Raw genomic sequence first — 13677 nt, forward strand, 5'->3', positions numbered from 1 at the left:
CACTAACTGGCGATCTAGCTTCGCTTGATGGCAAATGTAGCAAAGACATTCAAGAAATCAAAAAAAAAAAATATGAACTAGAGACAAAGTTGTTTCTTGTACTAGGAATAGAACTTATCTGACTAATTTCATACGTTCTAATGGGTTTGAAGCAAGTAACACAGACATTCGTGTCACTTATGTTCCCACAGCCAAACTATGGCATCGGGGGAGTTATCACGTGACCCGGGATCCATTAAAATTTTAGGCCATCGCTAGCATCTCGAAACCCCAAATCACCATTATGGCCCGTAAGAACAAAACTTCGGGTAAAAAGAGAAGCTCCCGTAAGATCTTGGATGCCTACCAGATCGCGGAAAGAGCTGAGAATCGTTCCGACTCCAACGACGACTCCGGGGACGAGAATGACGTGCAAGATGGTATCTTGGATGCCAGAAGGTTTCTCAAAGACGGGCAAGCAGGGGATGAATTTGAAGACGAAGAGTTGGATTCCGATGAAGCTTTGGGGTCTGATGATGACTACGATGTTTTGAACTCCAAATTTTCCCAGACCATCAGAGACAAGGCCAAAAAGCAAAAAGAAAAAGAGAAGAGAAGAAGAAGAGGAGAGATGAACAGCGATGACGAGAGCGACGAAGAAGAGGACGATGCCTACGATAGTATAGATGAAACCCAGTTAGTCACCTTGTCCGAAGCCTGGGATATGGACGAGAAGGACTTCAAGAAAAGCCAAAAGAACAAGGAGGGTGGAAATGAAGTCATTTTGGACGATGCCTGGGAATCCGAATCGGAGTCGGAATCCGAATCGGACTCTGACGATGATGACGAGGAAGATGATGCCTCTGGCTCTGACGAGGAGGATATCTTCGACAACGAAGCCGACGATGATGATGTTGACTTGAAAAATACCGTCAGTCATTTGAAATCCCAACTAAAGAAAGCACCAGCCGAAAAGAGAAAGTTGATCACCGAATCGACTGCCGAAAACGAATTCAGCGTTCCTGCTGGTTCCCAGGGCTTGTCGTTGGCCGAAATGATGGCTGCTGTGGATTCTTCTGTGTCCCAAGATGCCATTTTGATTGATACTCAGAACACGGAAAAATCTAAGGCTTTAGCCACCCCATTGCCAAAGAGAATCCAAGAAAGACACGATAGGAAGGTTGCGTACGAGATCTCCAAGAAGGAAGTAAGCAAGTGGCAAGACACTGTCAATCAAAACAGAGATGCCGAGGTATTGAAGTTCCCCATGGCAGCTCCAGGCACCAAGAAGTCGGCCCCTGTGAGTTTACCCTCAGAAGAAAGCTCCAACGTGAAGTCTAACCTCGAAGACAAGATCAACAGTGTGCTTGCGGCATCTTCGTTGGTCGACGACCAGAAGGAGGCCACCTTCGAACAAATCCAAGTGGCCAAATTGTCACCAGCAGAAATGATCAAGAGAACCAAAGAATTGAGGATGATGAGAGAATTGATGTTCCGTGAAGAAGCCAAGGCACGGAGAATCAAGAAGATCAAGTCCAAGCTGTACCACAAGATCAAGAAGAAGGAAAGGTTAAGAAACGAGGAATTGGTGGAGGGCGAAGAAGATTCTGATAACGAGGACCACGACATGAAGAGAGCGGAGGAAAGAATGAACTTGAGACACAAGACCAACTCCAAGTGGGCCAAGTCCATGATCAAGAGTGGGTTGTCCAAAGACGCCTCCAATCGTGCCGAGTTAGAGGAAATGTTGAGAAACGGCGAGAGATTGAGAGCCAAGCAGTTGGGCTACGAGGACGGTGATCAGAGTGACGACAACGTCAGTGACATCGAAAATGAATATGCGAACGAGCAAGACGACGTTGATAGGGCCAAGTTGGGCAAGGGTGTGTTGGCGATGGACTTCATGAAAAACGCTGAACATAGAAGAAGACAGGAAAATATGAAGGACTTGGAAGAGTTGAGAAAGTTGGAGGCTGGAGACAATGGAGAGGACGAGTTTGCCTCGGTGCACAACTCCGTCGATACCCACTTGAACCAGGGCAGAAGAGTCTACGCCCCAAGCTCGATTGCCATGAAGGAAAGCATAGAAGAAGTCAACAGGGACACCCTCCAAGAGCTTGCTGACGACGAGGCCCACAACTTGGTCACCAAATTGGGCAAGAAATTCGAACCAGAAGTCAGAGAGGTGCAAGGTCTGGAAAAGCACGAGGAGGAACCAGAGCAAAAGGTGTCAGAAGAAGCATTGAACGACTCTGAAGCATCCAACCCATGGTTGACTGCATCCAGCGAGCCCATCAAGAAGTCCAGCAAGGTGGTGGCTGTGGACCAAACCTCATCCAAATTGGCCAAGTCTGCGGCCAAGATTGCAAAATCCAAAAAGAGATCCTCGTCGCAAAGAGACGCTGGTGATAACACAGTGATTGATATTCTGAACACCATCAGAATTGCTGACCAGAGTGACGACGACCACGACGAAGATGGCGCCACCATGTTCACCCAAGCCGAATTGATCAAACAAGCATTTGCTGGAGACGATGTGGTGAAGGAGTTCGAGGACGAGAAGAAGCAAGTGATTATCGACGAAGACGACAAGGAAGAAGACGTCACTCTTCCAGGGTGGGGAGACTGGGCTGGTGCCGATGCCAGACCAAAGAAGAAAAAGAAGTTTGTGCGTACCATCGATGGTGTCGCTCAGGCAGACCGCAGAAAGGATAAGAACTTGAAGGATGTGATCATCAACGAGAAGGTCAACAAGAAGAACTTGAAGTATCAATCCAGTGCTGTGCCATATCCATTTGAGTCCAGAGAACAGTACGAGAGATCGTTGAGAATGCCAATCGGACAAGAATGGACCTCCAGAGAAACCCACCAACGGTTGACCATGCCTAGAATCATCACCAAGCAAGGTTCTGTTATCGACCCATTAAAAGCTCCATTCAAGTGAGCGTGTAACATAGTTAATATCCATAGGAGAATACAAGTAAAAGATACTAGAAGCTACAGTGACTTTGCGAGTAGAAAAGTAGAAAATAAGTCAATGCTATATGTTGTGGGTATGAGTACTTCTGAAAGAAAGAGACTGGTAATTCTTACAGACACCTTTAATTCCTTTAGCTGTAGAAGTACCAGTAACTGCTGGATCCATAGAGGGGCCAAAGCAGTCGGATAGCAGCCTCAGTTTAGTCGGTACAAAAATAATGGTTTCTGTCTCTACTGGTGCAAGCATTCTTCTAGCTGAAAATGATTTCTCGAAGAGTCGAGAACACCTTAATAAATTTGTTACAACTTGAATGTGTAGCATTCTATAAAAAAGCGTTTATTCTATTCATAATGACAATTACAGAAGTTTTATGTAAACATAAAAATTGTCTTACATGTGGTAGTTTTGGGTGTATAAGGCATAAATCTAAATCAGACTGTTTCAGTATATTTCGATTGACGAAGCTGGGTACCTGTAGGTACGCCAAGCTCTAGTTTTTCTCGAGCAGCTAGCTCTACAATTTCTTCTCTCGTTGATTGGAGGTGGATTAACTCTCCCCGAGTCCCAATGTCCCCGGGTTGCAGTTAAGTACGACTGGCGCTGTCAAGTAGAATCTGTCCATTCATCACCATATTGACATCGCTGCAGACTCTCCAGGCATTTTAGTCGAGTAAAATTCCGTTTCTCTCGGCCCACGCCTTACCACTAAGGAACACTCCCTCTGGGTCGGTTTCCTTTCTAACCTTGTTGTACTTGACCAAATTCTCACCGAACCACTTCTTCATCACCGGGTTGAAGCCAAGCATGGAGTAGAATTGCTTGCCCCCGAACTCCAACTGAGCATCTAAGCTTTCTGGAGTTCTGTGGTCGCCATCAACGCCAATGAAGTTCTTGGCCCAGTGGGGCTTTCCTCCTGCACGCGACATCACGTCCTCGAAATTCTGGTACCACTGGTGGGTGGGCACGTTGGTATGGAATGGCCTGTACATGGTAGCGTTGATGAACAACGTCAACTGGTCGTTGGTAACGGGAGCACCTTCGCCAGCGTAGGGAAGCACAGGCGAATTATCCAAGTAGGCTCGGAAATTGTTACCGGGAATGGGGCCAGCACTCAATCTGTTTCTTTTCTCCAACCACGAAGTGGGTGGGTACAACGATGGTTCGCCAGTCTCGTCGCTGATGAACGCTGTGTCGGAGTTGGTGGCATTGGAGCATCTGACTTCGATAGGAGCGTGCACGTAGAAATCGCCGTTTGCGGCTGCTGTTTCGATATGGTCCCGCAACTCGTGCAAGATCTGGACCCCATTGACCAAAGGAGCCGACCATTCGTTGACAAACTGCGAGAACAAGCAGTCCATGTTCAAGCCGTCCACCGAGTGCTGGACGGCAATATCACCCTTGCCCAAGGTCTCCACGTTTCCGTACTGCTGGTTGAAGACAAAACGCTCGATGTAGGGCGTCAAGCCTGGCCACACCTTGACGGAGATCCACAAGAGGGACTCGTAGAAAAACCGTCCGAACGCAGTGCCGTACCAACTGGGTCTGGGAGCGCTCAACGGCTCGTCGGACTTGGATGCTCTCCAGCACACGCACCGATTGGTGTAGGGGAACCACCAGATCCGGATGAACTCGGAGTCCAACCAGATGTTGTCCCAGTTTTTGGTGAGGGTGTCGAAGCTGATGATCTCCTGCTTGGACTTGATTGTGTAGCTGGGACAGGTCCGAAGCGTGACGTGGGTAATGATACCGATCTTGCCCAACGACAATAGCACTGCACGGAACACCTCAGGCTTGTCTACTGACGAGCAGGTGATTTCACGGGCCTGGGAGTCCAAGAAAGTGATGGACACCACCTGCTGGGCCACCAATCCGTGGTACTGGGTGGACCCGTGGGTACCCGTGGAAATGAGCCCAGCGAGCGATTGGTCGCTGATGGACCCCAAGTTCTGGATCGCCAACTGATTGTCTTTCAAGTACTGGTTCAACTCAAATACTCGACACCCAGCTTCGGCTGTCAAGTCCACGAACTTCACCTCGCCTCCAGCAGAGAATTCCTGGCGATCTACCACGGCGTTGAAGTGGTCCAAATTGCAGAGCCACTCCTTAGTCATGGTCAAATCACTGGGCGAATGGCCCAGTCCAACCGTCATGATCGTCTTGCCATGGCGTCTAGCCTGGTGGATCAACTCTTTGATTTCCGCCATCGTGCGAGGCTGGAACACAGCCTGCGGACGGCAGTGGTAGGTGCCAGCCCACGTCTTGTGGAAGAGCTTCTGGGTGGCAAAGCCCTGGAGGGATTCGGGAATGGTCATGGTAGGCCCTGTAAATGGTTTGGCGGGTATTTATTGGCCTCGTTCTGGTGAGATTATTTGCGGAAAAACTAATGTCCGAATTGCTGATTGCGCGAGATGGCCTGAACCACAGTAGCGACAATAGACCCTCCCAGGGTCTAGTGACAGGAATGACGCTGGTGGGGCGTGGTGGGGACAGGCTCATGGGAGATCGGCGGTGGTATTGTTGCAGGGACGGTCTGGGGGATCGACCAACAATAGTGAGATCAGCGACCTCCGCTAAGTGGATTCAGATAGGAATCGGGTGATTGAGCATCGCCATAATGTTCAATACTAAGTTTTTCGTAGGCAAGAATCCTTAGATTATTCCAATATCCTGTTAGATCTCTTGTCCTTGCTCTTTCAATTAATTCGGCTGGATGTTGTACAATGTATCCATATCGTTTTTGTTGTTGATAGAACAGCCAACTATTATAGAGAAATCATAAGGTATATAGTACCGATATCATCAATTCATCGCGATTCACTTTTTATTGCTGTTTGGAGTTGGGGCTTCCGATATGTTCTTTAAGGCAAACCCCTACGAGAAAGAAATAGTATGAAAGAATACAAATTTTATTTCATTTATGTCCACTTCCTGCAACTCTCTTAAATGTCTATTTTCAATTAAATGAGCTATATTTGGTGGAAAACGTGGAATTGGAAATAAATCACGATCGATATACCACACTTATTCTGTTTGGATGTTAGCTTCACGTTCAAATCTATGTTTTGGGGCACCTTTTATTAACCTGGGGAGCTAAATTGGTAGCACCCTTTTAATCCTTCACTCATGCCATAGCAATTCATCCTTTGAGTGGGAGAGTTAAAGCCTCTCTATACAGTTATGATTCCCCATTCTATACATAACCTCACACATCATAGCATCTCAAAAAGCACAAATTGCGCTATTTTAGGACACCATGAGCCAAAATACTAGATAAAGTCCCCCCATGTCTAGCATTCTCATTTAAATGAGTAAAATGAGTACGATGATTGGAAATTGAAGTTACTGTATTTTCTAGGTTACGATCCAATAATAGGGACTAAACTGTAGGGCTAAGTCCCCTGATTTTGTGAGTCATTCTACATGGCCATGACCGTTTCTAAAGCCTCTGAATACCTTATTCCCTCTTTTGAGGCAAGATTCTCAACATATTCAATAAAAACCTGAGGACCCCAATCTTCTTTCAATACCTCTGCAAAACTCATTCCAGTAATAAAAGCACCTTCCCAAATTTCTTCTTCAAACCAACACCCCTCTGCCAATACCTGTAAACCCCCTTCTCCTTCAGGCTCGCCTATCTTCGTGGCTTTAACAAACACTGGGATCATGCCCCCCGTTCCCACGGAAAATGCACGGTGACCCAATGCCAACAACTGAGCTCTTATAGAGCAACTGTGGCTGGTAATACTTATGATATCCTTCTTGTAGAAGAATATTTCCTGAAGTTCTTTGTTGATGCGGAGAGTATGTTCTACCACCGTTTCTCTATAGTCATCCTTGTAATAAATATCGTTTGCTTCCAATTCATCATTTCTAAACCCCAACTTGTGGTAGCTATCAAAAATCTCTGATCTGGGAGAGCGCTTGCTGCAAGTGTTGATTCCTATGGTTTCTCGAAGGTTTTCAGAGATGAATGGGTTAGCCTTCTCGAGGTCTACTAAGCCGTCCCAGGTGTGAATTAAAGTGTCAATTGAGCGTCTCAACGGCGAAACTACCCATTCTCCAGGCATGATCAAGTTGGGGTCTTTGGCAGAGTTGTTGAGTCTCTCAACTTCCCACTGGTCTCGAATTTTGCGTGCCTGACTGATGCCCAAGTCTGTCAATAGCGGATCAGGGCCCCACACGATTGTTCCATCGCCATTCTTCTTCAGCCAATTATTGCTCCAGGCTGCTTTTCCGTACTTTTCTCGGGCCAAGTCATGGTAACCATGGCCGGAGGAAGCGATGAACAAGATCTTATAGCGTTCGGTTTCGGGGGCGGTCTTGTTAAGATGTCTCAAGTTGCTCACCACTTCATCCCAGCCGCCTATAACCCCGAAGTGCTCGTCGAAGTACAGGAACAGCAGGTCGTCAGTGTCAGCAAGCGACTGTTTGAACTGATTTGGAACTACTTCAAACTTCCAGTAAGATCCCTTGGACTCTTCCCATTCGGCAAGCGCCTTTTTGCAGTCGGCAATGTCAGAGGCAGTGAAGGGCGAGTCGTCTGCTTCTACTTCAAGACTTGCCATTTTTAGTGATGAGGTAAGTTGGCGCATACCATCGTTAAATAAGCCGTCTGAAGGCTGAGTCATCGAGGACTTGTCCAAAGGGTGAGTCATTAACGGCTCTCCTGGTGCAATTGGCCAACTGAAAAGCAGGGGGTGTGAGATGGATAGGTTATTTCGCTGGACGCTCTAAGATATGCTTTAACAGTCTGAATCAGAAATAGTGGTGAAAGGAAAGTGGTATGAAAGTATGAGATTCGTGGCGAATTGCTGCAAAAAGGTTTGGTGGTCAGTAGTGCACGTGCCGGAGCATTTGGTCACGAGCCATGTGCCATTGCACTACAAGCGAGACTCGAAGATCTGAGCCTGTGATGTGAGTATGGCCTTCTTGTCAAGCTGTAGGGGAGAATTACGTATATCTAGGGCCTGAAATATACTTTTTTGACGTTTCAAGTAAGGCTCCATTCTGGTCTGGCAGTAGACATTTTTTTTCAACTATGGAGCTCTGGTTTTGTAATGTTTAATAAAGGGCAGAGAATATGGTGCTATCATTAAGCAGAAATACTCTAGCTGATTCCAATTGAGTAATTTTGAATTGCTTATTGTCTTTTTCTTTAGTACCTACAAAGATCCGCTCATCACACTTCATGCTTGAAAAATTAATATAGTAGGTCTGAAGTATGCTTAATTCGATTCCTGGAGTAAAGCTCATCAAGTACCCGAAAGAGCCCTTTATTGGCCATTATTTGCTCTTAATTGTCCCTTCATCGGTCCCTTGCAATTGGCTGTTTAGTAGTAATTGATCTCATTCCTGATTGATCTCATTCCTGATTGATCTCAGTCCTGTTAGCGCAGGTCAGCACTTGAGGCTGGAAATTATGTGCTTCTTTCGCACCTGGAGTGGCGCAACTTTTTTGCAGATTAATTGGTCCTCTATACCGTGGGAACACTTTCTACCAACACCTCAATTCACCCCAAGCAATGTCGAGCTACTGCAGCCGCCCAGCCAGTCCCCCCGTGTTCCCTCTCTCTCACCCACCCTGTCCCCTCATCCAGGGGCGTCGCCACTTTTTGCGCCTCTGGTATCACGTGACACACGCGTCGTTTAAAAATTTTTCCTATACGACCACTATAAAAGATTTGGCGGTACGAACTTTGCAGCATTTGAACCAATCGTCATAGACTCCTCCTCTACACCCATCCCCATACCCACAATGAGCAGACCCCAAAACATCGGTATCAAGGGTATCGAAGTGTATATCCCCAGCCAGGCCGTTAACCAAACCGAATTGGAAAAGTACGATGGCATTCCTGCTGGAAAGTACACCATCGGATTGGGCCAAACCAACATGGCATTTGTCAACGACCGTGAAGACATTTACTCGTTGTCGTTGACCGTTGTGTCCAAGTTGATCAAGAACTACAACATCGACGTCAACCAGATCGGTAGATTGGAAGTTGGTACCGAGACTTTGTTGGACAAGTCCAAGAGTGTTAAGTCTGTGTTGATGCAATTGTTCGGAGAGAACAACGACATCGAAGGTATCGACACCGTCAACGCCTGTTACGGTGGTACTTCTGCTGTTCTCAACTCGGTTAACTGGATCGAGTCTTCTGCCTGGGACGGCAGAGATGCTATTGTCGTTGCCGGTGACATCGCCATCTACGACAAGGGTGCTGCCAGACCCACTGGTGGGGTTGGTTCCGTGGCCCTCTTGATCGGACCAGACGCTCCTATCGTCTTCGACTCCACCAGAGGCTCTTTCATGGAGCACGCTTACGACTTCTACAAGCCTAACTTCACCAGTGAATACCCAGTCGTCGACGGTCACTTCTCCTTGAGTTGTTACGTCAAGGCTTTGGACCACTGTTACAAGAACTACTCCAAGAAGATCACCAAGTCCGCCGACAAGACTGTTGGTGTCTACGACCACTTCGACTACAACGCATTCCACGTCCCAACCTGTAAGTTGGTCACCAAGTCATACGCCAGATTGGTCTACAATGATTACAAGTCCAACCCTGCTGCCTTCAAGGACTTGATCGATGAAGAAACTGCCGCTTCCATCAACGCTTTGACTTACGAACAGTCCTTGGTTGACAAGAACGTGGAGAAGTTGTTCGTTGGCTTGGCCAAGGAACAAACCAAGGCTAGAGTCCAACCTGCCTTGCAAGTCCCAACCAACACCGGTAACATGTACACTGCCTCTGCTTGGGCCTCCCTCTCTTCCTTGTTATACTACGTTGGTTCTGAACAATTGCAAAACAAGAGAATCGGTATCTTTTCCTACGGTTCTGGTTTAGCCTCCACTTTGTTGTCGGTTGTTGTCAAGGGTGACATTTCCGCCATCACCAAGAACTTGGATTTCGACTTCAAGTTGGGTGAAGGTAGAAAGATCGAATCCCCAGAAAAGTACATCGAAGCAATTCAATTGAGAGAAAACGCTCACTTGAAGAACTCCTTCAAGCCAACTGGTTCCATCGACAACTTGACCAAGGGTACTTACTACTTGGTTGAAATTGATGACAAGTATAGAAGACAATACGCTGTCAAAGAATAAGTTCCCAGTTCACTTCTTCACGTATTAATACATATATTCCACCGTTTCCTAGCTCGTAGAGTGTAATAGCAGACAATATCAATAAGCTTACTAGAAGTAGAGAATCCTGATCTGGTAGTAATACGCGGGTCCTATTGTCATCGATCTCATCACATATTGAGTTGCTTGACCACCTAATACCACAAGAACATGTCTATCATGTATCAATTGTGCCCTGAAAATTCTTACGTGGCAAGAAGAAGATTAATACAGTCAATTGGTGGAGTCCGGCTGCAAGAGGGCGGAATTTCATCTGAGGCGAGACGAGAAAGCACGGCTGTCTCTGCCTTGAATTTCATCTGCTCGAGAGGACTTTCCAACCCAAAAAGGTAATGCTTCACATTCGATGCACAATGCACAATGAAGAGTTGTGCATCCCATGCACCTAGTCCAGAATCACATCAATGCTCACGGTTACATCAATCACGCATCTGTCAAGCCACTGTTGCCGGGTTGCCTTTTGTACCCCTCTGTTGCTGCGAACTCCGTGCCTCGCTTCCATGCAGAATGTACGACGACTTGCTCTGGGGTCAGCCCCTTCGCGATCCATTTTTCGCAATCGCCTTTGGGAATCTCCACAGCCCACTAGTCAATTGCTAACGTCCTACACTTCTATGGATCGGCATCTGTAGAACCCCCAGACTCCCAGTAACTCCCGCAGCCACCGAGACAAGGAAGTTGCCAGCCCTATTTTGGAGTCCCCACAGGTCATCTGTATAAATTTGTTCCTCGCCGCAACCAAATTGTGGTGTAGCAATCTACTGTAACACGGTGGGCACGTGAAGTTCCTCCTGGTTGCTATACCTATATAAGTAGCTGGGCATTGAAGGTGTTGTATTTTCCAACCTACTTTATCACATTCATCATGAAGCTCAATACTGTGTTAGGTATTGCAACTCTCGCAGCCATAGTTGCAGCCGACCCGGACTTCGGGTTGAGCAAATGGAACCTTAACGACCTCAAGCAGTTCTTGAGAGACCGCAAGATTGACGTCACTGACGACACCACTGGCGAGGAATTGACCCAGTTGGCCAACAAGGAGTTCCACAAATTGCAAAATTACGACAAGGTGGCCGTGGACGTCAACGACAAGAGCCAGCAGCACATTTTGCAGTTGGCCACGGATCCCCACGCCAGCATCAACACCGTGCTCCCCTACCACAACTGGGACTACCTCTTCCTGAGCCAGGAGTCGGGCCAGACTGTCAAGGACTGGATCTTCGATTCGTGGTCTTACAATAGCTTGAAGGACTTCCTCAAGAAAAACAAGATCAAGGTCAAGAAGAACACCTCCAAGCAAGACTTGGTGGACTTGGCCAAGCAGAAGTATGATGAAATTGCTAAGAAATACGAAGTCTCTGGCAACTACCCTGGCGACTGGCTCTACCAAAGCTGGAGCGTCGACGACCTCAAGTCGTGGTTGACCTCGTTTGACTTGTCTTTCGACGCCTCCGAAGCCAAGGAAAGCTTGTTGGAGAAAGTAAAGGAGAACAATTACGTAGCCTCGTTGACTAGCTCCGACTCCAAGAAGTCTTTGTTGGACTCGTTGAACTTGTTTGACAAACCCATTTTTGAGAGCTCGGGCCACATCAAAAAGGACTTTTACGAAACCTGGACCTACTCGCAGTTGAGAGAATGGCTCTACGTCCATGGAATCATCGACACCAAGCCTGGGGTCTATGTGGAAGAGCTTAACTCCGAAAAACTCAAGAAGTTGGTTCTGGCCAACGAAAAGTACTTGGTTCAAGACATAAAGTCTTGGTTGGACGAGGCCAAGAAGTCTGCCAACCCCTTACTTGAGAAGGCACCCAAGGCCGCCAAAAACTCCTTTGATAACATCATTAACAACACTTTCTTGGTCGGGATTGAAAACTGGACCAAGGAGAAATTGAGAGAGTTCCTCAAGGTCAGAGACGTCAAGGCCTCGCAGTTTTTGACCAAAAACCAGTTGATTGAATTGGTTAGAAAGCACAAGGACACCCCCGTTCTCCCCAAGGAAGCCTCCAACTCATACTCGTGGTTGGTGGACAACTTATCTACGGACAAGCTCAAGAACTGGTTGAGCGAACAGGGCCAGAATGTGGAAGGAACCAGAGAAGACTTGGTCAGCGGAATTTCCCAGTACCTTACCTCCACTTCTGCACCCAGAAACTCGTTCAAGTCACAAGTTAAGAACTATAAGCCCGACTTGGACCAGTACAAGCAATGGTTGAAGAAGAACAGAAAAGAAGCGGAATCTTTGTCTGAAGAAGCCATTTTGTCCACCTACAAGGTGGTCAACCAGTACTTTGACCTGGCCTCCGAAGTTCTTTCCAACAAGTACAAGGATGCCCAGTACTCGGTGGACGACGCCTTGAACGAAGTGCAAAAGGCCTCGTACGAGTACTCGTTGGAGTTCTTGAACGACTACGAGAAAAACAAGGACTCGGTGAACGAATACTTGGAAAGTTCCAAGATCGCTGCCTCTGACTTCTCTACCAACGTTGCCAACGCCTTGGTCAAGAAGTACCAGTACACCAAGGACCAAGCAGAAGACGCCTTGAGTACCTCCCAGGATCACTTCTTTGGCGTGGTGAACTACGTCCAGAACTTATTCCACAAGAACAAGCCTGTGGTTGAAAAGTCGGCTGCTGAGGCCTACCAGGCAGGTACCGATTATGCCAACCAGGCAGGTGAGGCTGGCTCCCAATACGCTTCCCAGGCCAGAGAACATGCCCAATCTGCCTACGAAGCTGGCTCCCAGTACGCTTCCCAGGCTGGTGACACTGCTCAAAGTGTGTACACTGAAGGTTCGAAGTACGCCTCTGAGGCCAGCAAGTCTGCCCAGAGTGCATACGACGAGTACAAGCCCGTCGTTGAATCTAAGGCTGAGGAAATCAACCTGGCTGTTAGCGAAAACTACGAAAGTGCCACTCCTGTGATCAAGAGCAAATACTCGGAAGCCAGTGACGCTGCTGAGAGCGCCTACAAGGAGTACAAGCCTGTGGTAGAAGACAACGCCCAGGCTGCCTACGAAGCTGCCAAGGAGTACTCCAATTTGGCAGGTGAAAAGGCCCAACAAGCCTATGCTGAGTCCAAGCCTGTGGCACAACTGGCTTGGAACTACCTTGTGGACACCTACAACAATGCAGACCTCAAGGCCTACTTACAATCTTTTGGGTTCGATCATGACTGGTTGTCGGGATTGAGCAGATACCAGTTGGTCAGATTGGCCAGAGAACAATCTCATTTGTTCTACGGTAACTCCAGAACCAAGTGGGACAAGTCCATTGTGGATGTGTTGAAGGACTCGGGGGATGACTTGCAAAAGTTCTTGAGAATCAAGCACGAGCCTACCTACTGGGAAAGAATAACCGGATTGTTTGCATAGGTATTCAGTAATAAATAGCGATTAGTAGAGATGTGTATGTGAAGTGAGGATGAAAAGAGAAAACTTGAATTTATTAACAAAAAGACTATTGGTGTAGATGTTAAGTATTGGTTCAATTTACCGTCTGGTTAATTGTGAAATTTTCTTCCGTTGAATACTGAGAGGGACCGAGGATACATTTGAATTGCCTCTATTGCCCGACGTTAA

General features: G+C 47.2%; 5 protein-coding genes across 5 annotated transcripts; 3 read left to right on the plus strand and 2 right to left on the minus strand.

Moving 5' to 3' along the window:
• Window positions 1-65: 65 nt before the first annotated feature.
• On the plus strand, window positions 66-2981 carry CANTADRAFT_25370 (uncharacterized protein). The gene has a single exon (XM_020207397.1). The coding sequence runs from the start codon at window positions 284-286 to the stop codon at window positions 2921-2923; it is 2640 nt and encodes an 879-aa protein (XP_020066244.1). The 5' UTR covers window positions 66-283; the 3' UTR covers window positions 2924-2981.
• A 640-nt stretch (window positions 2982-3621) lies between these two features.
• ALO1 (D-arabinono-1,4-lactone oxidase) lies at window positions 3622-5271 on the minus strand (the record flags this gene model as incomplete). The annotated part of the gene is made up of 1 exon (XM_020211520.1): window positions 3622-5271. One exon carries the CDS (start codon window positions 5269-5271, stop codon window positions 3622-3624), a length of 1650 nt encoding a protein of 549 aa, XP_020066245.1.
• A 1104-nt stretch (window positions 5272-6375) lies between these two features.
• On the minus strand, window positions 6376-7524 carry CANTADRAFT_89055 (phosphoglycerate mutase family protein; the record flags this gene model as incomplete). The annotated part of the gene is made up of 2 exons (XM_020211524.1): window positions 6376-6488; window positions 6570-7524. 2 exons carry the CDS (start codon window positions 7522-7524, stop codon window positions 6376-6378), a joined length of 1068 nt encoding a protein of 355 aa, XP_020066246.1.
• Window positions 7525-8505: 981 nt separating this feature from the next.
• ERG13 (hydroxymethylglutaryl-CoA synthase) lies at window positions 8506-10128 on the plus strand. The gene has a single exon (XM_020207398.1). It carries the CDS (start codon window positions 8715-8717, stop codon window positions 10059-10061), a length of 1347 nt encoding a protein of 448 aa, XP_020066247.1. The 5' UTR covers window positions 8506-8714; the 3' UTR covers window positions 10062-10128.
• A 799-nt stretch (window positions 10129-10927) lies between these two features.
• Window positions 10928-13545, plus strand: CANTADRAFT_25374 (uncharacterized protein). The gene has a single exon (XM_020207399.1). The coding sequence runs from the start codon at window positions 10966-10968 to the stop codon at window positions 13468-13470; it is 2505 nt and encodes an 834-aa protein (XP_020066248.1). The 5' UTR covers window positions 10928-10965; the 3' UTR covers window positions 13471-13545.
• Window positions 13546-13677: the final 132 nt, after the last annotated feature.

This window comes from Suhomyces tanzawaensis (genome assembly GCF_001661415.1).
Source record: "Suhomyces tanzawaensis NRRL Y-17324 unplaced genomic scaffold CANTAscaffold_2, whole genome shotgun sequence".
In the NCBI taxonomy this organism is placed as follows: domain Eukaryota; kingdom Fungi; phylum Ascomycota; class Pichiomycetes; order Serinales; family Debaryomycetaceae; genus Suhomyces; species Suhomyces tanzawaensis.